The following is a 24,440-nucleotide window of genomic DNA, read 5'->3' as shown; positions in this document are numbered from 1 at the left end:
AAGAATATATCTTTGTTGTAGTATTATGTAACTGATTTGTGCAATAAATATCCCACAAAGGAAAAAATGGATTGAACCGAATTTTGCACAAAAGTCGACTAGATTTAAAGATACATTGTTGCCTTTCGGATTCTCCTCATCAGTAACCAGCACCAATCCGGGTCCAGTTATACTATAAATTTGCATAGTATCAAGTTTTTGGTTTCCAAATTAATCGGTTTTCTCACCAACACACCAGAGCCACTTTGCTTGTGCTTGCTACACGAGACATTACTCGGAACCAAGAATTGTTGAAGTTTGTTACTGATGAGGAGAATCCGAATTGCATAAGTTCAATTTTGACTGCTTCAGCCGATAATGTTTTCAGAAGGACTCTGCTAACTGGGACAGTGAAATAGTGCGTTTTTTCGATTTGCTACGAGTTTTTCAATCGGTTTCCGGTTGAATTGCTGTGGTAAATTAGATACTGATTTATCAAAACAAATAATATCTTCAAATAAGGTATATAAAGTGCTACAGCACAGTTAAGCTAACGAATAATATTGTGCTAATCATACGAAATTAAAAAAAATTAAATTAACGTGGAATTTCAAACGGAATTTCACGTGGAATTCCACGCAGAACTTCACGTGAAGTTCCACGGAAAATTATACGTCGGGTTTCAGGTGGAATTTCATGCTGAGTTTCACGTGGACCTTCACCTGGAATGTCATGTGGAATTTCAAGCGAAATATCGCGTGGAAGTTTATGTTGAATTTTCCGCGGGATATCATTCAAAATTTCAAGTGGGATTTTTAAGGCGGAATTTCGCTAGGAATTTCACGCTCAATTTTATGTGAAATTCCATTTGAAATTTCATTTGAAATTCGTGGAATTTTAGCTAAGATTTTGAGCGGAATGTCATGGGAGTTTCACATGGAATATCAAGTGAAATATTGCGCGATATTTTACGTGGGATTATACATGGCATTTTACATGGCATTTAAGTCGAATTTGACGCAGATTTCCCCACAAAATTTTACGCAGAATTCCACGTGAAATTTTGGGTTGAAATTCACGTGAAAATTTACGCGATATTTCAAGTGAAATTTCGTATGAAAGTTTACGTGAAATTTCAGGTAAAATTCTACGAAAAACGTAAAGATTCGGGCAGAGTTTTTAAGCGGAATGTCACGTGGAGTGGCATGCGGATTTTCCATGCGAACGCATCCAATTTTGCTTGGAATTTCACATGAAATTTTACCGGGAAGTTTACCTGGAATTTCACATAGAATTTCAAGCCGAATTTCACATGGAATTTTAGGCTGAATATCACGTGGAACTTCACGCGATATATATTACGTGGAATTTTAGGTGAAGGTTCACTTGGAATTTCATGTGGAATTTTACGTGGTATTTTACGTGGTATTTTACGCAAACTCTACGTAAATCTGCCGTCGAATTTCGCGTGGAACTCCACCCAAAGTTTTTCGCGCCATTTCGCACCAATTTTCCTGTAAAATTTCACGTGGAATTTAACTTGGAATCAAGCGGAATTTTACACGGAATGTCACTTGAAACTTTATTTCGTTTTGTCCGGAATATCACGCAGAAGTTCAGGAAAAATTCCACGTGGAACTCATTTGGATATCATATGGATTTCCTCGAGGAATTTAGCGCGGAATCTCACATGGAACATAGCACGGAATTTCACGTAAAATTACACGTGGAATTTCACACGAAATTTCCTATGGAATTTCATTTGGAATGTAAAGCATGTTCACCTGGAATTTAAGGCGAATTTAATGCGGAATTCCAAGTGGAATGGTACGCGGAGTTGCTTTCACATGGAATTTCGAGTGAAATTTTGCACGGGATTTCACGCAAATTTTTTGTGGAATTTCACCGGCAGTTTCACGTGGCACTCCAAGCTGAATTTGGCCTGGAATTGCCCGCGAAATTACACGTGGAAGCTTACGCGGAATCTCACGTGGAGTTTACGTGAAATTTCAGGCTGAATTTCACGACAATTTGCCGTGGAGTGGCGGAATTTCACGTCATATTTTAAGTGGTATTTCAAGTAGAATTTCAAGCGGTCTGGAAATTTATGCCGTATTTCATGCGGAATTTTAAGTAAAATTTCAAGCGGCATTTCATGTGGAATTTCACGCGCAACTTTCCATAGAATGCAACGCGAAATTTCACGTGGGATTTTACGTAGAATTGCACGCCGAATTTCACGCAGAATTTCATGTGATCTTTCACGTGGAATTTTGCGTGGAGTTTTACGTAGTATTTTATTTTCACGCGGAATTTAGCGTAGAATATCCGCATGCGGAAGTTTCATGCGCAAAGTTTCATGCGAGATCCCATGCAAAATTTTACGTGGAATTTCACGCGGGATTTTACTTGGAGTTTCGCACCGAATTGCGGAGCTTTACGTAAAATTTTAAGTTTTTTTTCATGTGGAATATCACGTGGAATTTAGCGTGGAACTCCACACCGAATGTCTCGCGGCCATGAAATTTCACTTTGAATTTCAGGGATATTTGCCGTGGAACTTTTCATAGAATTTCACGTGTACCGTCAGGAGGAGTTTCACATGGCATCCACTTAAAATTTCAAGCGAAATTTTAAGTGGATTTTCTAGCGGAATTTTAAGTGGATTTTCTAGCGGAATTTTGCGTGGAATTTCACGCAAAATTTCACGTGGAAATTCAAGCGGAATTTTACGTGAATAAATGATTGATCCTGTGAAATAACGGAGGAAACAGCTTTGCTTCCAATCGTTGTTCCAATTTAGTACTTATTTACTATTATTTGCTCTACTAAGATTTTCAAAATATTTTTTTGGTCAATTGAACATGTTTTTTCTCCCCCAAACATTTTCTGTTTATGTTTATGAGAGCTAACTATAGGCATCAACATTATTTAATTTTACAGGGCTCAGGAATATTTGTTGCATAAAAAAATTGAATAATTTTTAGAAGTTTTCCCTGAAAGGAATTTGGTAAAAACCATTTGTGCAAAGGGGCACAAAACCTACTTTTAAGTTCAGTTTTAACGTTAACGCTCAGCAGCATATGACAACCGTCGTGACCGCCATGTATACGTTAAGTCAAAATTAGTAAAATGATGTTTTCCAGCTGCTCTTGTTTTCAATCAAAACGCGAGTGGTGTAAAAGTGATTGTTAAATTAAATACGTGATATCACATTTTACTTTAGCTTGAAACCCAAAAAATAAATCAAAACACTACCTGCATTATTAAAACATTCATTGCAACAACCCAATTGTATCGAAGTGTGGTACACTTAATCAAAACCTGGAGCCTGTTCATTTTGCATTCAACACACACGCCACTGACTTGCATATCCCGACTGTTGTACGAACTTTTCAACCCATCCAAGGGAAGCCCCAGCGTGCGCGTAAAACCGGCCGTTTCTTTCTGGCAAAGATTTAAATGCCCAAGAAACCTCGGCGTAATCATTTGGAATTCATGATCAACATCGCGTGTATAACCACAGCGAGAAAGAGAGAAAGCCACCGTATGAAGTTTAAACCCACCAGAAAGCCTTCCAGAGGGACTAATGCAGCAACTGATCAGCCAGCAAAGATTAGTTCGTGAACCTTTAACATGGTGGACAATGGGCGAACGGTAAGCTTGTAGCTTTGGTTTGGACTAACACACACCTCTCAAGAATTGTGCTTCTAATATGATACAGCCCACGGAAGCCCAAAGAAACTACTACTGAGACAAACAGAGTAAGAACCGAGCGCTGATTTAAGAAACAATGAAACCAACAACCGCGTCTTACATAGAAGCACTATAATTTTCATCGGGAGTTTTGAAATATCTAAGGCATTTAAATCGTTGGCCCCTTGGGGGCCAAAGCGCTAACACAAGCCGAGCCACACAAAGCCCGAAGATAGCTTTTTTTCTGAACAGTGTTTCCAACACTCATGATGGCAAATTGAATCCATTTACCCGCACAGATGCTCGTTTATTTCTTAGATCTGACAACCCTGCCAACGAGTCCAGTATGAATGCTACATGTTGCCCACGATCACCCGAATGAAACCCGAACCTCAGGCGATGGCATCTTCGGGTCCTAGCCGAAGAAAAACCGGTCGCACCTGCATTGTTCGTATACCTGGGCCGGTGTATGTTGCGTCTATGCTCGCTGCTTCTTACTCAGTACCGAAGTCGCCAACATAAACATAAGACGTGCGGTGGACCTCGCTGCGCGAGTTTGTTTTTTCCAATCCTTCTTTCACCATACCGAACTGTGCTCGTAGTGAGAAGTTGTGTGTGCTGCTATTCTGTTTTCCACCGGTCGTCGATCGTGCTCCTAGATGTGAGCAACCTGGAAGTGCTGGCCGTGATTTTTTGCTTTTGTGGGCAAGTGATTTCAACGCTCGACCGGCGACGGCGTGGGTGATCAACGATCGAACCGCCCAAAATTGGTTGGCCCTGAGATCCGGAGCCCTAACTGGAGTGACTAACGCGTCTTCGCGACCGCAATGCATGACATAATGCGATCTAACGTCCGGTCATTTTTCCTCTGTCTATAGTTTTTTTGTGGATACGCGAAGAAGCCTCCGTTTTATTATTATTATTATTTTGTGTGGCCATCAAATAGACTCAGAAGAAGACCCCATGTGAACCACACGAAAAACATACAGAAAATTAACATAACGCATGTGAACGAGTAATAAAAAGCACAAACGCGTGACAGTGTAGAACCGTAAACAGAAGTTAGAAACAGTCATTTTCGAAGGGGAAGACAAGTGCACTGGCGAACAAGTGAACGAACCATTTTCGGAGGGTTCCATTCTGGAGTGTAGTGAATTGGTTATATCTCGCTGCTTGGATCTTTCCTGCCAGACGTTGATGACGAAGCAGAAGGTTGCTGCTGCGTGAAGAAAAAGTGAATCCCCGAAAGTTTAGTTTCAGCCGGCGAATAAAAAAAACGAAAATTAAAAGCAGGTGTTCAAAATACATTAGACTAAAAGACGAGGGTCAGATGTGAACCATCCCCATTTTTGTTTTGGAAAGTTTCGCTTGAACAGAAGTTCCTCAGATGTTTCGATCAAACATGACAGTTGTCGGAGAGAAGATGATCCAGTGGATCAACCTGACGTAGGATTAAGACATTTATAATTAATTGAATCAAACGCTAGGTGAAGGCCTACTTTTACTTGCACTGTATCGTATTTTGGAACGAGGATCTTGCATCCACACAGCAACCCACAAAAATGCACACCGTTGATAACATTGGCGCATTCTTCCAGACCTGCAAGGTAAATATCACCTTTCACCTGTCATTTTCCGTAGCGCAGAATAACCTCATTTCTCACGTACGCATGTAAAAAGGGCGATAAGAAATGCATTTGAATGTATGAACCATACGCTCTGCAGATCAACAACGCTGATCTTCGTCGTCGAATATCAACACACTTTTGTAAAGAAAAAAAAATAAACAAGCTAGCGTAAAGTAGCGTACGATGCAAACTTAAGAAAACAAGATGGCCGCCATAGGATCAGTCAGCGGCGTTGTGCGCGCCTTGGCTTTTACCTAACTGGTGCTTTGTTTGTGGTGGGCAGCCGGGTTTGTCGAGGTGGCGCGGCGAGGAAAGATCACGATCCCCTACAGCTTGCAGCTGAACCGAAGCCAAGCATCCGAGTTGGCTGCCGGAGCTATGCAATGCCCGTCGCCGAGGAGAATGGGAAGGGATGCCAATTTTATTTCTTATTGGTTTTTTATGATGCAATGAAATCCCGCAGGTGGAATCTTGTTTGAATTGGGTTTGTTTATCATTATGCTGGTGTCGGGAAAATGATTTCGAATGAGATTCGGATGTTTTGAAATTGGAAAAAAACATCGGAATCGAGCTTCGTTATTCTGCTATGAAGTATCCTTCTACGAGTACAGCAAACTTGCGACAATTTATTAATGTGAAACATTCAAATTTAACTGCATGGACAAAATCGACAAAGCGATGACGCGTAACACATCATTAAATTTTGACAACGACGCTGGATTTGCTTAGACTTGCCGAAAGTAACGAACTAAATCAATAAATTAACAATTTAACTATGTGCGAAGTTTTGAATCAGGGGGCAATTGTGGGAATTTGTTATTCTTCGTTAACGTTAGTCTCTTAAATTCAACACAATTTGATACAAGAGTCTTGTAAGGGCTCAGGTAATTGGTGATTTGGTGATTTTAGGCTTATGTTCATATGGTTCTTCCACAAATTTTAAAGTAGGAGGATTATTAAGAATGTTGGTCAAAGATTATAGTCAATTTCTAATAGAATAAATTGATCATTGACCAAATATAAATTAAGTTAATAAATTCATTTGATTTTTTTTTCGATTATGGAGGGTTTAACCTTAAGGTCATTCGCCTCTTCGGGTTAGAAAAATCTATTATGAAAAATTTCTAACCCTATGTGCGGAGTCAGGACCCGAACCCAGGTGCACTGCGTACAAGGCAATCGATTTACCAACTACGCTACGCCCACCCCTTCATTTGAAATTGCGTCCCATCGATTACTTACGCTTTCAAAGTTGTGCAACTGTTACGAATTGTATTTCAATATAGACTATATCGCAGCGGCTCAAGCTTACGAATCAAACCAAACTCATGTGAATCCTCTCTTGAACACATTTTTCTCATCTAATTCAGGCAAAAATTACAAAAAAAAAACACAAATGATTTATTATAAAATTTTCACATGCCACCCCTTAAAAATCGTGGTCTGTTTTACAAAATCGACGAAAACAATTGTGTTTAATTAATTTAATTCTTTTAGTTCAGAAATAAGCCTGTGGTATCATGAACCACGCGTCGTATGTTCAAGTCCGAGTCAGAAAGAATTCTCAGTAGTGAATAGGATCGTAGCACTATTGTTTGGTACACTACGAATCGGCTGCTAAGTCTTTCGAAATTAAGGGTTGAGTTCCATAAAGTCGTGTAGTTCCATAAAGTACTGTACGGTTTTGCTTTTCACATCATAAGAAAAAACTGTCTAAAAGTATATAAAAAAACAAAACTCGATTCAAAATATTTTAGAAGATTGGAGCGCCAAACAAGTGTGTGAGCGCAAGGACAAACGTGGAGGATGGAACGCGTTTTCTTCCAAATATCACTTTTAAGATTCTTTCGAATTGGCGAGAAAGATATCAAAGCAATTCTTGACCGACTGGAACAAATCAAAGTTTGTTTTGTTCTGAAATAAATGCTCTTTTATATGAACCTACCATCATTAAAAAGATTTTTTTTGTATTTCTTATGTAAAAAAATATATTAATCTTGTTTCTGTTACTGATAATAGTACAGTCGGTAGTACAAAAAGCTCTGCGCCAGATCTCCATTGTCCCAAAATGTTTGTCAACTAGCAAACGTCCTCTGACGAGAAGCGCTATAAAATTCATTGCAAGCGATGGGGCTTTCAAATATATCATCATCTAGTGCACCAATCTAAATTATCAGATTTTTTTCATTGCCCGCAATAGAGCAATGGGCGAGGACCCACACAAGGGTAAACTAGTAACATTTTCTTATTAGGCTACCTTTGGTTATGGTCAATTGATATAATTCATGGTTTTCAAATTTGACTCAAATAACCAACATAATGAGAATGAAGGTGTCAATTTTGTGAACAAAAATATTGTGATTACTGAAAGTTAAGTTATTGAATTCGCCATCGTGGGACCACATTTTAGCTTAGCTTTTTACGCGATAAATAGAAATGCTTGGTGTACTTTCAGAGTAGGAGAAAGTGAAACTAAAATCCTATCGATCTACAATCTGTTTCAACCAAAAATTCCGTATTTCTGCAATACAGATGCTTCGTTCAAAATGGCAAAGGAAATCTGCACAAAAACGGATTATTCTGTATATTTGATAACCCTGGCTGTGGCCTCTTTGGTAGCTATTTGCGGAAATTGTCACTCTTTCAGTAATGAATGAATTCAGCAGCTCAAAACGTGTTGTCTGCTAAAATTTTATCGTATAGATAAACGCCGAAAGAGCCGGTTATCCGTGCTCTGGTAGGTTATTTTATACTGTCGCAATCCAATAGTACCGACAATCGATTCATTCCAATTAGTTTACTATTCCATTAGGCCTCAAATTCGTAAAAATGATACTGAAATAAGTTTTGCGATCCGTATTGATAGACTCGAGAGATTCTTATATTTCGCATTAACCTACTTAAAAAATGATGTGCTAAGCATAATATCAGAAAAGGACATTAAACCTATTGAAAAAATGCCAATTAGTTGAGTATGAATTTCACACTATACATAACACTCTCAGCCTACATTTTTTTTTAAAAATATGCTCCAGTATACAAATGGAAAAATGTAAAGATGACTAAAAATACGTTTTACATTTCTTATAAAAGAAATGTATAGAATTCGCTCAAACTTTCAAGATTTTTTCCGAGGCCCGGAGGGCCGAGTCTTATATACCAATCGACTCAGCTCGACGATTTGGGACAATGTCTGTGTGTGTGTGTGTGTGTGTGTGTGTCTGTGTGTGTGTGTATGTAACGGACAAATTCTCATTCGTGTTTCTCAGCAATGGCTGAACCGATCTTATCCAAACCAATTTTAAATGAAAGAACTAAAAAACAGTATGAACGCTATTAATTTGTTTTTGATTCTGATGTTTAGTTTCCAAGATATGAATGTTTGAATGCGTAAAAATGGCATTTTTCGCAGTTTTTTTGAATTATCTGTCGAAATTGACAATATAGATTAACAATTTATATGTTTTTCGACAGCTTCAACGAATACCTTTCGAACAAGCTATAGATTGTTGAAATCGGACTATTATCAAAAGAGATATTTAACATTAAATGCGGACGAAAGATTTTTATCATTTCCCATTGCCAGAAATATGACCAAAAACATGTAATCTATTATTAACGCCAAAACGGCTTATTTTGGGTCAATAGTATCTTCGGAGAATATAATGGAGGCAATATGCCCTTTCTTTTGGTATTGTGCTTTTGCTGATTAATCCCCCTATGAGTGAGATATTTTCACAAATTTTCTTGGAAGTGATTATATGGAAATGATGCCTTCAGCAAATTTGTAGCACTTACTTTTGCGAATAACTTTGCTAAAGACTTTAAATATCTATTTTGAATACTTTAAAAGTTATGGCTTGTTGTTTGTTGATTACTCTTTGTCGCCTATTTATTGTTCAATATAGTAATAATCCATTGAAATAAGTTAAACATTATTTCGATAAAACGAATTTTGTATTTCATTTTTCTACCTACAACCGCTAGAAATAATCACCGAACACTTCCAAGTTGTCTGGAAGGAACTTGATAACTTATCAGTACAAAAATGTTCATTTGTGCGAACCTTCTGACTGCAATTTTTCTAACTTATGACCATCGGATCGATCTGAAACATATCGGAAAATGAAAAGCGAAGTAAATAACTCCAAGCAACGGCGTAGCCAAGAGAAGGTTTTGGGGTTTAACACCATACAACTCCCCCCCCCGCCACACAAAAAAGAATTGGATTCAAGTTGAAAATTTATTGATACTGACTGATTTAATTCAATATTACAATAACAATTATCTGATCCGTAGATTGATTACCTGTTGTTGTAAACATCATGAGGACTTTTGATAAATTGTCGGAATGGGGTCTTGATATGTAATTGATCTAGTAGTCTTGATTTCGCAGTTGTCTAATAGCATCAATATCAAATTCCTGCCTGAAAACATTCCAATAGAAAATTCCAGAGTTCTGTAATCAATCATAATCCTCAGATTTATTTTCAAATTGAGCTCGTTTTTGTAGAGATGTACTGTAATAAGGGTCTTTATTTAATAGTAAGCGAAGTTAAAATTGATTTAATGTCTATGAAACATAGAACTGCTCACCAAAAAAATGTATAACTTTCAACATTTGCTAAAAATGTTTTTGTCTTTTTCAAACACTCTAAAATTCGTCAATCTAATCCCGACCCGGAGGGCCAAGTGTCATATGCCAATCGACTCAGTTCGTCGAGATCGGAAAATGTCTGTGTGTGTATGTGGAAAAAATATGACCTCTGTTAATCAGAGAAGGCTGGATCGATTTGCACAAAGTTGGTCTCAAATGAAAGGTACAACCTTCCCATCGGCTGCAATTGAATTTTTTATTGACTGGACTTCCGGTTCCGGAGTTACGAATTGAAGAGTGCAATTACACAGCAAATTCCCATATAAACTGAAAGGAAAAATTTTCAAGATCAAATTTGTATTTTTGATGCCAAATGAATTTAAAATGCATGAAACGTTGAGATGTTTGACAAAATTGACTTTTTTGGACTTTGGTACATTTTTGCCTTTCTCATATAGAAAGGTTATGCAATCACTCTAAAAATCGTCAATCATACCGGCCCGGAGGGAGTATGCAGTGAGGGGTTGCTACTTTGAAATTAAAACTAGTTCAAAAAATTTTAACAAGTCCGGCAGAACCCGGCCCTCCCTGATCTTTTTCCATGATCCGCCGCTGGTTTCAAGCGATGTTTCAGTATCACATAGTATCTCAAGATCGTGGCTGTCGATCCATTGTATGTATGTGCATATCGTACTGAACATGTAATATTCATTTCCACCTTTGTATTGAACATAACCAGCCATGGAATCGTAGTCTGGACAAATGAGACAAGCACAATTGCACCACTAGGTGGATTAAAACAGGTTTATATTTTTGGAATGCGTCGAGTTGAGACGAAAACGTAATATGATTAATAACGAGGATAACACTTGCCGAATGTAGAGAAATTTATGAAAAATGACGATTTCCATTCGACTCTAGCAGGTTCTGATCGATTTTGATGAGCATTTGATTTTTGTTGTATGACCAATTATATGTATAGGTCAAATGTTCAAAAACAGTAATTTAAGGTCAAGATAACATCATTTTCAAACCGCCAATTTCGGAGGGTTAGTATCTTCGATGAGTTTTACAAACGTTAAACAGCGCATCATTTTATATAATAATTTTGGCGGTATATCGTCCAAGAACTATGTATGGTGAATTTTATTCATGAACTCTGTTACTATTTTCTGAAAAATTAATTCTGCATAATTTTAAAACGTCAAAAATCACGGTTTCGGAATTATGCCATTTGGACAGTATGATCGATTTTCACCAAACCGAATTTCTGGCTACGCCGCTGATTTCAAGTAAGTAGAAACAAAGTCGTTCTACACTCGTTCAAAAGAAACTTTTTCGAATGCTGAATATCTATTATAACACATTGAAACCCCGATTTTATCAGCCAAATATGAACATATGTTTGATGGGCTCTAGCAGACGAACAAGACTGAATTCGAGTAAATCCTTTCTGGAGCATGTTTTCCTTATCACGAAGATATGCGAAATATGAGAAAATAAAAAGATCATCATAATCAGAAATAGTTATCAGACTACAACAAAGGGACGAGAAGAATATTTTAACAGCTTCAGTTTATTATAAAGAAAAAAATTGCCCGATTTAGTCAATGTTCCCATTTTGTCAGCCTAAAATACACCATGAGACTGATAAAATGGGTCTTTATTGTATGTATTATTCGCTGTGTTTCACATTAATAGGTACATTTCTTTTTTGGAGATTTTTTTATCGCATCGAACTACAACAATTTTTAGGGAGTTTTCAAGGGGTTATTTTATAGACTTCTTCCAAAATTTGGCGAACCTATTCCAATTTGTATACCAATTAATTGGTATACTCAAGGGTTTATATGTTGCAGATAGAAAAAATACTGAAATTTTCAGCTTTTTCCTACACAATATTAGGAAAGCTTATTAAACAATCTTTCCTAATAAGTTTGTGAAAATTATAAACTATTTGAAATTTTTTAATAGTTTTATTTTTTATTTAACCGTGATTCTTTAATAAATAGTGACCATCGCTTCACAACGTAGTCTATTTTTCATGGCTTGCGGTGAGCACGATTTCTCGAATTGCTGAACTGAAAATTATGGAATAGAAATTAATTTTAAGTATTCTTTACAGATTTAGCTCGCCGCGCAGATAACTCTGAATTAGACCCGCTGGTGCCCTAAGACGATTTCGCTAGATTTTCAGAGCACTGTGCACCCAGTGCATTAACGCAAGTGACGGAAGGTTATCGAAAAGTTTCGTGAAAATGAAAATTCCAGTAATGATGATGATTTTCCCAAACGGTTCGTTTTCGAGAGGTTTTTATTTCTTCTGTGACATTAGGATTAGCGATAATAATTCAAATCAAGTATACTACTAGGAAGTTTCCTTTAGAAAAAGTCGATGTCGAAGTAAAATTTGGAACTTCAGAGATAGCGTGATATCAGGAAGTGCGATTTCATTTCAACGCTTTTTTGTGGAAAGGGCGATACTTTCAAATGTAAACATAAGGTTTTTTTCATACATGCGAATGAGGGCTTTGAAACGCAACAAATTAACCTAAAAATTTGGATTCTACGATATTGCTTTTTTAAACTACAGCAAAAAATACAACGGGCGAAACTGAATTTTTGTTTGTTTACTTAAAGTTTCTCCCTCCACGTTCAATGCAAACAAACAGAGCGATACTTTTTTTGCTAGCAGTTTAGAGGCGAAACTGTTTTTCGTATTTTTTTTTAGGATTATCAAGCTGATGCCAGCTATAAATAGTAACAATGATCGCTATTGAAAAAACACGGACGAAATCGGTGGTGTAGAACGGTAGTTATTGTAAAAAAACATAAGGGCGATACTTCAATGCTGATAGGTGGGACCGAAAAAGTAAACAATCGCCAAAGGGGCGATACTATCATTTTGTCAATTTCAATAGCAAAAACAAATTTTAATTTAATAATTTCAAATACTTTATGAAGTTTTGGGTTTCGATCACTAAATTATGCAATCTAGGATGTAAAAAAACACAATAGTTCTGGAAATATTCACTGTTGATTTTCTTTGAATGGTGTCGCCCTTTTCAAGAAAAAATGTTGATTTCTTAGTTCTCAGTCGCGTTGGAAATTTGAGTAAAGTATAAACTTCAAATCGATTCATTTTTTTGGCGCAGTACAATATATAACCCCTTTAGGAAAATTCAGTTTTCCCACCACAATTTAAATATTTTATTAACAGAGCATTAACAATAATTCGTTGGTATGTCTATTTTATGGGCCATTTTTTCGCTTTCCCATTGATTTGGTTTGAGATTTCTAGCACTGATGTTGTCCTATGCTGATTTGAGCGATTCTCTGCCACTATCCCATGTAGTATGTGTTATCAAAACATCGCGAAGCATCAAGTTCTAAATGTTCTCAAACGATATAATATCCGAAGAGAGTGATAAGAGTTATAAGAAATGTCTCATCACACTGTTAGGTGGATTAAACACGTTTTTATATAATTACTTGACAAAAGATTTGAACAAGTCCACGAAATCATTTCGAGAGTAGGGGAGAGGGTATCTCATAGGCTCAAATCCCATTAAAACACCTCAAAACACCATAAAATGGTCTCTAAATACACGAAAAAATACACGAAATACGGTTTTTGTATGGGATCTGCCGGACCACGGTAATGGTGTTTTCATGCGTTGATCCCATTCTAAACACTATCGAAACACCATTCGCCATTCCAAAACAAATACTCATGGGTTCAAACACCATCCTCCATAAAAATACCATGAATATGGTCCGCGCCAAATTTCACATTCATCAAAACACCATAAATGGTCTCAAAAGCCCATAAATACACCAAAATATGGATTTTATATGGGATCTTCCTAATCTTGGTGATGCTTCATAGGCTGAACTCGTTTCAAACACTATCGAAACATCATGGAGTGGAGGTGAATGTTGACACGAGCATGGGGGAATTAAGGGATTTTTGTTCGTTCGGGTTTGCTTTCCTTCCTGTTTCGAATAATTTACACTAGCACACACTGGGCGAAATTCAGGACAGTTTGGTGGGGATTTGCGGATTTTTGGTACGAATTTACCTCTTGTGCATTATACTATTCAAGGACGGAGTTTACATGGTGGTAAGAGATCAAAACATAGTTGGAGTGTCGTGGTTTCTGATGAATGATAGCAACCACTTCTGTAGATTTTATAGTTCATACATTTCTTTGTTGATAGTTCCGGTAGATATGAAATATGTAGATATGCAGCTACAACTGCATATGAGCTGCCAACTCAAGTGCTTTTTGAAGAATTTGGACATTTACTCAGTAGAAATCAAAGAGTGCGTTATAAATTTTTGCAATATAAATCACTGGAAAAATCTCTAGCCCTAAGTGCGGGGTTGGGAATCGATTCCATGCGAGCTGCGCACAAGGCAATCGATTTACCAACTACGCTATGCCCGGTCCATGTCATTAGATTTTGTTTACCAGTCCAAATACCGTCACGACAAAGGTGTAAAACAAAGATGCTTTAATGATCTGCTGCTGTTAAATGGTTTTACACGCTCTGTTTGCCATTTGCTATTAGTAGCATTCTACCATACATCGAAAAAAGATAGGTAACCACATTTATACTATCGCTTGACTTGTGTTCCTTTCTTATATCTTCCGTAATGAATTGTCGCTTCCTTCGTACTCTTGGGTGTCCATAGGTGTCGAACAAGATTCGTCTTCGAATACTCCGACTTCCTATTGAAAGTCATACAAATTGAACTCAATCGGACCCTATCTGATCTTCTCCGAATCAAATATAATCCGCTAAGTATTTGAAAAAACTGACGAATAAACTATTTAGCCAAGACAGATATCTCGACAGATCGCCCAGATAAGCTCAGTATTGTAATATACTATCTAAAGCGAACAAATGACATAACTGACGACAACTTTTTTAAAAAGCACTTTCGCGTATATATGCCCGCTCACAAAGTTAAGATCGACGGAGATGATACCGATTTGAGTTTGTCAGGTGTAGATATGCTGAAGTACGAGGTTGGTTGTTTCAAGGACCCCTTTATCTAGTGAGAAAAGATTGTGAATTGTCTTTAGAATGACGCTTGTATGTTGGAATGTTGAATAGCTTGCCTACTTTGAAGAGATTTCACATGATATATTACCATTCCTCGCAACCAAACAGTGCGCAGAGAATCTGAAAGGTTCGATTAAAAAACGCTCTAAGCACACCTTTGCAAAAAATTGCAAAAAGCTACATGAAATATACTATCTTCGCTTAGAAAGAGTACGACTCTGACAACCGACTTGTGGGGACATCGGTTACTGCATCTAAAACGAGATTATTTGATGCAAAGCCTAAGCAAACAGCTGTTGATCTTAGTAATTCCAAACCAAACGACACTTTACACTTTTCGAAGATGCAGAGAATAATTCGGTCATAACAATCACAAGTGTTGAACTAACATTCCTTCCCATCCCAAAAATTGACCTGCATGGGCGTGGGCATTTACGCTATTGATCATACTATAATCTTAGTCTCTTTAGGTTGCACGTTGAGTATGATGTACTACTTTCAAGTAGCATACAATCGGTTCAATATACAATTTCAACAGGCTTTGACCAATCACGGGAAACTCACGGGCGGTTAACTAAGCCAAGCTAAGCTAAAACATGTTACTTATGCACCCCTAAAGATTTCAACTGAATGCACATTAGTTTAATTAACCCGCTAACAGTGTCTTCCGTTTAATTCCAATATACAAATATTGAAAAAAGTTGCTTTTCACCATCAAACAACAGATACTATTTCGTATTTCTTCTTCAGTGTTCGTATCAGGACTGATATGACGGCAGATTATATACAATGTTGGACAAACTTTTTCGAAAGATATCGTAATATACCAATCGATTGGTACTAAAGCATTCAGTCTGTGGAAGCAAAAAAAACAATGGAAAATATATATGCTTTGCAGGCGGTGACCAGTCTGAACGAAAACGTTATGAAATTTTTGATATAGGATGTAGGGAAAAGAGTCTATTTTGGCTCTATTAGAGAGAATGCCGCACTATTTCCTCAATTGCGCGATCTACAATCGATGGAATACATATAAATTGCCATCGGTATCTTTACTTCGATCCTGAGAATTAATATGAAAACAAAAATGGCATGAGATTAGTTATTGAGCGCAACGAAAACTCGAATCGAAACCCTACGTGAAACGCTGAAGTAAAAAAAAAATAAAAAATGTTGTTAAAAATAAGAGTTTTTCGTTCTTAGCAAAAAAATAATCAACACATACTCTTATTAGTTTGATCATTATTCTTGACTAATTTGCAAGTTGCACTTTCAACATAAAAGAAGGCCTTGGTTGTTTTTGCTAAAAGTGAAACACTCTTAATTTTACCAATATTTTTTTCTGTAAGGCCTTAGTCACGCAAAACAGGGTTTTGTCTTATGAGAGTGAATGTCACCTTTTTAATTTACATTCATAAGTTACATTTGATTCGTAAAAGGAAAAATACGCTAAAATGTTTTCCCAAAAAGAAATATTTTCTACTTGAAAAAAAAAACGAAATCTTGAAGATAACTAATATTTTATCATTAACAAATTTTATAATTTATTGGCAAAATTTATCATTTATAATTTTTTTTACCTTCGTATATCCGAGACAATCTGGCCTCACTGCCAACCAAACGTTAGATCGTTGAAATATTCATGCTAGATTTGCGAGATGAAACAGCGAACAGTGAACTTAGGAAGAAACAGACGTAGAAAGAAACCCTGCGACGAAGAAAACTATTAGAGTCGGTTGTGCACCACCGTCTGAATGTTTCTGCTTCGCCCTTTCTCCTCGATTCCATCATACATATATATGTACTAACTCTTTGGGTTTTCAGAGCCTACTGACTAGGTAGCAGTCCCCGTTATCTTTAAAGCGCTTACAATGTAGTACTGACGCCATAGTTTTTTGTGTGATTTTCCGAGCACATAAGAAGACAGTATAAGAACGCGTACCTCTAAAGCCATATTCTAAATGAACCTTCACCACAGTATAATTAGTTATTAGTTTGCGTGGGTTTATTTCCGGAGTTTTAGACTGCTCACGGAACTAAGCTAATTGGAAGCGCAGTAACATTTTTCAAAAGAGACCGAAGATTTTTCTAGCCCTGATTAACTTGTACTGTATATAACACATGCAGCACAACTACTTGAATTTGTAGAACGTCAGCAATATTTGTAGTTAATTAATTTACACTTAAAAAATCTTACAATTTTTACTATTCCACTTACAGGTCCTCTGGCATCTGGACGCTTTTCGGCGATCGTTCCGGCAGCTCCAAAGTCACGTTTGCGGTGGACAGGACTGTATTTTCTGTGCCCTCAAGGTAAGTTTCACCCTGTAGCAGTTTTCATTCAGCACAGCTTACGAAAAGGCTCAACCAATCACCGCCGGAGACGATAATATCACCGTCATCCAGCAACAATCGAATTTTTCAGCTTTACTCATAGTGGTGGAGGGACTGCCGAAAGCGACGAACCCGTTTACGAATGTTTGCTCTACTCCGTGATAGTGGCATAGATTTGCAGACATAACAGTTGGTTTTATCGGGCAACTTGTGGTGATCAGTAGATGCTTTTGTAGTCATCTTCATTTAACGCCAGCACCACCTAACGATATTTGCGATGTTTGTAATTTACAATGCGTCAACCATATGTATGGTGTATTGGTACTAACAATATAACAAAAAAAAACTTTATGGCAGGCCTGCCAATCTGAATTCAAATTGTAGTTGAATTTATTCGATGAAAACAAATTTTAATTATAATTAAATTACAATTGATCGGCAACCCTACTGGTTGACGCTTAAACGTAACATCCGTTTATCTGTGTAGTCAGAAGTCGGGTGGTCAGTCGCGCGATTAGTTAAACTATAGTGAAATTTGTCTCACTTTTCCGCTTCGGCTACGTTGTACTGATGTAGCCGACCGTAGAAAAGAGGCTCAACATCTGCGCCAAGCTTTGCATGACAAAACGACACCGACGCGCAGCAAAAATTAACACAATCGATTTTATTGTTTTTATGGATGCTCCCTTTCTTTTTCTTTCACTGTCCCTGGCTTTATCTTCGTTGTGTCGTATGCTTGGAAACCTGATGCTGTGTCGCGCGGTCAGTACGACTTTCACTCAGATTCGGTGGCCAATGTGAAATCGAACTGACAACCTGTCCCTAAAGGAAGAAAGTTTATCGCTACATACATTAATAGAAGTGATAGACAATGAATTTGCAATGGTTATTTCTTTGGGGGGATATCTTTGTTTGGCTGGTTGGAATTTGACATTTAATGGAGGGATGAGATTAATTTTCATACATGATCATTCGTTTAACCCTTAAATGCGCCTTGTTGGTACAAAACAACATTACGAAAACACCACAAAAATTTTGTGACACCGTAATAAAGTTGCGAAAAAAATTTCACAATACTATGAAGATTGTTGGGCATCACCAAACGTTACCATTATGTTTTACTGGCACATTTCAGAAAATTGGCTCCCTGGCAATAATCTAGTTTTGCCCTTTAAGTAGTTGTATTAATATGATGATATCCAAGATCAGAGAAGTCATGATAAAATTATTCGCTTTCTGTTCAGTGTTGCCAGTGTTAGCTGTTTACCTTCAAATCAGAAACTCATTTCCATTTCGTCAATTTATTGGGATTTTTCCTAGTATTTTGAGACTTTTAGTATTATTTTTTTTTTAATCATTTGAGACGGCTCATAGCGGTAGCTTAACGGAGCCGTGGATCTTGTATATGTTTACAATACATGTAAAAATAAAAATACAAACAAAAATTATTGTAATAATATTGGATCTCGTGCGCGCAAGTTTTTATTGCGAGCGGAGACCTTTCGCGAGGTTTGTTGTCAAACAGCGTCAGGGGGATCATTTAATTCTCTCTTTTTTTCACGTCCCGGTCGAAGCTGACTTGGTGTCCACGATCAGATGTTCTCCCCTGCTTCTTGCACTTATTGTTGATCAGTGTAAATCCGTCGTCATTGTTACTACATTCGTTGCCGATAATGCTTACAGTTGCTTTGGGGTGCTAGATGATACTTTTGCGGTTGTCATTATGGTCTGAACAGCTGCCACAAATTTGGCCACCGTTTGTGGTTCAGGCATTCGTATTGACAACTCTGTTTTAAGTTGGTTTGCCGTAGATGAGTTGACAATCGGTTGAGATGCACTTTCCTCTGCATCTTCCGCGCAAGGTTGTCCATGATGAGCTGTCTGATCACAATACTTGCACGTAGTAGTTTGCCCCTCATGGGTGCATAGCGTAGTTTGCATAATTGTAGTTCCGTGAGTTTTGAGTTTTATTGTCAAGTAGGAGGGTACAGGCCTTTCAACCCGCATCCTCACTCAAAAACGCCGTTAGGAGTACCCGGGAAAAAGTTTCTCCAAGTATCAGGTGTAACGGATTCTACTTCTCCGTATTGCGACATGCTTTTTGCAATTGGCTCAGGAGGGTTACGAGGTGATAGGTCATATAACCTTACATCTATATAATCATTCTCAATATATACGGTAATCTTAATTCCAACGTTGTCACTTTCAACCACTTTAAGTTGTTCTGCAAAACGAAACGCTCGGCTTGTGCTAACGTGTTGAATGATATTACAACGGCATTGCGAAGATGATGTAATATTATTTTTATCAAAATTTTTAACGATTTGACTGTTAGATATAAGCTTAGCATTAAGACATCATTGGGGCTTTGAAATACGTGTTGGTGTATATATGACAAATAAGAAATAATAAACAGTAAACTAAATTTCAACTAAATTTAAACATCCTAAGAGGAGCAAACATTTCTTTAAAAGAATTTTCTAAGTTAAAATATCAATTTTTAGGCCATCCCAATGAGTTTTTTCTGATAAGTTTAAATATCAAAAACGATTCAGTCACCAAAAATAGGTAAATAAAAGATCTAAGAACAGTTCAGACAAATTAAACGTTTTAGAGCCACCATAATGAATAGTAAATAGTCTTTAAAACGGCTTCATCGTACCACCATTATTTAAAAACATCGTATTTGAACCGAAACGAGGAGGAAGTTTTGACTTTAGTCCACCTTTTGTTCTAAGCGCAGCCACTGTGGAGTGTACCCACGCGTAAAGACTGCAGGTTGAGAACCGCTGCATTAGACAAACAAACAAGCGATAACACGCAAATAATTTAAAGAAATACTTTTAAGCTTAAGTCAAAACATGAACCGCCATGTTAGAGAAACGCGAAAAACAACCAAGTCCATTTCAGCCGCCCGAAAATTTGTCTATGTATTGAAAATTATACCTTTCAATAGCATCCGAAAATTGCATTTGTTTCTAGGGGGAAATTAGCACATGCGAGTAGAGTAAAATGTCAAAATATTTCCGCCTTGTCTGAATATGTTCGCGTGCAATCTAGGAAACAATGGTGGTTCGCGGACGCGAAACTGTGTGCGATGGTAGATTTGCCACGTATTTTGACTTTAAAGTTTATCGCAACCTTTCTGAAAATTTTATTCTAGCTTGTATGTCTGTTCTCTTTGGTATAGACGAGTAGAGTCAAACGTCAAAATGTTCAACTCGCCTAACAACGTTTGTCCGCCTTTTTCTTGATTGGGATATAAGTGAGAAAAAACTAGACAGTATTAAAGTCAATGTTTGTATGTATATGATTTATGGACTCTCAAACGGCTTACCCGATTGCCGCCAAAATTTATACATAGTAGGCATTTGCTATGGAGCGTATTTTTGTGCAATTGGTTGGGAATTATCTGCCCGCTAGATGGCGCTTCGGAACAAATTGTGTTTTTCTTCTATTTCGTTGAAAGTCGCAGCAACGCGCGGTGGGTATTAGCGAAGACTCCATATCAAGAAGACTGATATCTCTTTCCTTCCTCCATACAAACGAAGAGCGACAGAGGTTCCAGCGCCTCTACTGGATGAAGGTAGGAAGCTTAATGTAAAAGTGTATATGTGTGTGTGCATCACTATGGGAAGTACCACCTTTACCCGCAAGTGGCGTTGCTGTTACTGTCTCCAGATTCTGGACAGAGTTGCCAGTCTTCTTGATATGCAGTCTTCGGTATTAGCTAGTACTCTATATACCATCATCTATACTGCCCATAAAGGCATAAGAGTCCCATATTGAAAAACACTATTGAAGATTTACATTCTCATTGAGCCTTATGGATGGGACCAATGTTGCTTCAGAATCTTCATCGCGACGAAGCACGGTGAATATGAATCACCTGCATTCGTCCAACATCGTTCTTCGCTGTTATATTCAACTTGCTGTTGATATTCATCCACGAATGAATCCGACTGCCAATCCGTGTTTACCCGAATGCCTTATCCATACGCTCTTGCCTTGCTACTCATCGAACGACCGAATGAACTGCACGAGGAAGCTATGAAGCGAATGACGAATAAACGAATCAGCAAACCATTCCTCACCATAGCGATGATCGCTTACAACTATTGGCGAAGATGACTTCAATTTTATCTTCGCAGAATGATGGCTCGCGAAGAAATATATTTTTATTCTGATGCGTTGTACTTTTCGGAACAAGCCAATGCGCTACTGGTTCTTCAGTACAAAACTATGGGTTAAATTAACAGCCGAATCAAGGCAATATTTGTTAAATATAGTACAATCTTAATAGAAGCCTTGTGTGTCAAGTATTCAAAGGAGATTGAACCCATGTTTGGTGATAAAACTCGGCATAAGCAAAACAAAATTCTTTTGGATGAAGTTTTGATTTTAATCTGCTCATGGTGTTATATTACAATAATTTAACCTATTGCGCATGTTTTGCTAGTATCACGACGAATTCGCTTAATCAGCACGGTTGTTTAAAAATAAATTAGCTGTAGAATGAACAATGTGTTGTGGGTGTAATATGGACAATACAAATATTACTTCTTGTTCCCCCATCGGGAAAGACTTGGCATAAAAAACGTGCTGTAATTATTTTACTCCATATTGTCGAGATCCTTAGATACCAACAAAAAATATAAAATTGTTGAATTTCGATTTTTTAATGCATTCCCTTCTAGGGATTAGCTATAATGATTACATTGCATGTGCACATCTCACGAATTCAACCATGACTGCTAACTTTGTTAACTAGTGCTATAAAGTTAGATTGATGTTTAAGGTGAGATTTTTTGTGACGTGGTTAACATTAACAGTAGGTACCACAGTTTGATAAAAAATACATCATTTAACGAAAATTTATTAATTAGGGGTCATACACTAATTACGTAAGGACATATGGGGGGAGTGGGTGTTTCAAAATATCTTACCAATTCTCACCTGGGGGAGGGAAGGTTTGTCCTTTCTTAAGTAATATCATAAAACATGCATGAAAAATGAAATCGATAAGAACAATATTCTTCTCATAAGAAAAGAAACTATTTCTTATTTGTGCCATGAACATTTTATATATCAAACAAAATGAGCACATACTGTACATCATGGTCATGGAAACGCAGACCTCAAATTGAAGTGTTTTGCAGCGACAAAATATGATTGTTAAATTAGTTATGGAATTTATTGTTGCCAACGTAAGGGGCGGCTTAATTGTCGATGGTTTTGGAGCAGTTACAGAAATTTCTTGACTCTTGGTGGTACATTGTTCTGATCGGGAACTGGAGTCACAATCTGCTTTACGAGTTAAGAAGTGTTGAGACCATTCGTGTTGTTAGACCAACATCCTTCTTTTCAGACTTTCGCTTCAAACCCGCAAGGTATATGAAAAATTTTCTGTCATGTGATTGTCAAAGAACTGTATAGTTCCAGAGTGTGAACTGTATTTTACTTCAAGAAAATTCGAAGATAGCTATGTCGGAACTATGCGTACGATAAGCGTTATAGTTGAAACTCCGAACAAATTCACACCAGAAGAGGTTATAAATTCTTTTGAGTTCTACATCACAAAAAATAGATTCAAAGGAAGTGGAATATAGCGAAGCAAATTATGTGGAACAAATCGGAGTTTCTAAATATCTCTTAAAATTTATTCTGAAATTTCTACTGGGCGAGATTAGGATGCAAATGAAATTTCTACAGATGATTATACACACACTTAGAAAAAATCGTATAATTTTACGTCTCCTGATCCTGACATATACGAGCATCAAAAATGACTTAGTTTTACGTTTGATTTTAATTTTACATGACATTGAATTTCGTAAATCATGTAATTTTACTCCACATATGGCGTTTGTTCTGTATGACAGTAAGTGTAATTTTATGTCATTGCGCATGGAAAATATGTTTCATGTAAAATTAAATGGAACACGGTGATGTTTAATATTTAGTCATTTCGTGAATTACGGTTTGTTAAATTGTGTCACGTTTGCAATTACGTCAATGATAAAATTTATAATTTTTTGGTGTGTAGTTTAATTTTGTCCTGAGTTCTCTTTTAATAATTCAATAAGTATCGTGTTCGCTATCGAATAATTTAATGAATTAACAATATGATTTAAAATTACACAAAGTAAGATAAAATCTTATGTAGGGGGAGAGGGAGTTCACCAAAATCATACGAACTCTCATCTGGGGGGAGGGCGAGGTTGAATAGTTCTAAAAAAGCCTTACGTAATTAGTGTACGGCGGCCCCGAGCAAAATATTTTCTATGATGAAAGTATTTTCCATTTCAAACATTTATAATTACCTTAAGGGATCGAAACAAGTATAAAAATATTTTAAAAAAATTAAAAACCAAAGAGAATACGTTATAGCCAAATGTAGAATCTTACACTTAGTCAAGTCTCCCCATGTTCCCCTACTCTATCGTCAGAGCAATTAAATTTTCGTACATTTTCGAAATATGCTAGAAGTACCAAGTTCCAATCAATTTTACATTTAAATTTCGCCCACTTAAAATAAACAACTTGATCAAATTTAGTAACGCAAGCTTCAAGATACTCAACACATTTCTGATGAAAATAAGTCGTTTAAAAAAAAGCATATCGCGGAACGCATTTTCACGCTAGACATTTTGAATTTATTTATGAAACTGTTATGAACACTTTTTCATTAAAAATATTTCTGTTTAATATTCCAGTAGCACTGATTATGGCAAGCAAAGCTTATTTCCGTTCAACTTCATAGTATGTCATGACTTGTAGAACACTTGAGCGATATTGGAAAATATTGATATTTTTAACGTCCATTTCTCATATTCTCCACAAAAGAAATTTTGAAGTTTTCGAAGAAAAATTTTGCCTTTAAAAATCTGGCCTAGAGGATTGATATGTCTTGACATATTGATTCCCTAGACTCTAGTTTGTTCCGTGAAAAAATTATGAACACTTTTTATATAGGATTTTGAATGAATATTGCAACATATAAAAAAATTGTTTTGGCATTTTCAGGCCATTTTTTCTAAAAAGTCGTATATTCTTTATGGAAAAAACAGGTTTCACTTTCAGGCACTTTATTCGAAGATGACGAAGTTCTTATAACTTTCAAATGAAAATAG

At 36.9% G+C, this 24,440-nt stretch overlaps 1 protein-coding gene across 3 annotated transcripts in view; it reads left to right on the top strand.

Annotated features, from left to right (window-relative positions):
• Window positions 1–24,440, top strand: part of LOC131677764 (uncharacterized) — a 257,878-nt gene that overhangs the window by 184,237 nt on the left and 49,201 nt on the right. For 2 of the 3 annotated variants that reach the window (XM_058957794.1, XM_058957820.1), the window contains one exon: window positions 17,194–17,286. In XM_058957794.1, the coding sequence (XP_058813777.1) occupies window positions 17,194–17,286 (93 nt within the window). Of the gene's footprint in view, window positions 1–4,191; window positions 5,283–17,193; window positions 17,287–24,440 lie in introns of those variants that run through there. The other variant, XM_058957812.1, reaches the window with a different exon arrangement.

The sequence above is a fragment of the Topomyia yanbarensis genome, chromosome 1 (genome assembly GCF_030247195.1).
Source record: "Topomyia yanbarensis strain Yona2022 chromosome 1, ASM3024719v1, whole genome shotgun sequence".
Taxonomy (NCBI): Eukaryota; Metazoa; Arthropoda; class Insecta; order Diptera; family Culicidae; genus Topomyia; species Topomyia yanbarensis.
The sequence above is the reverse complement of the archived record's forward strand: the minus strand, read 5'-3'. Positions and strand labels throughout refer to the sequence as shown.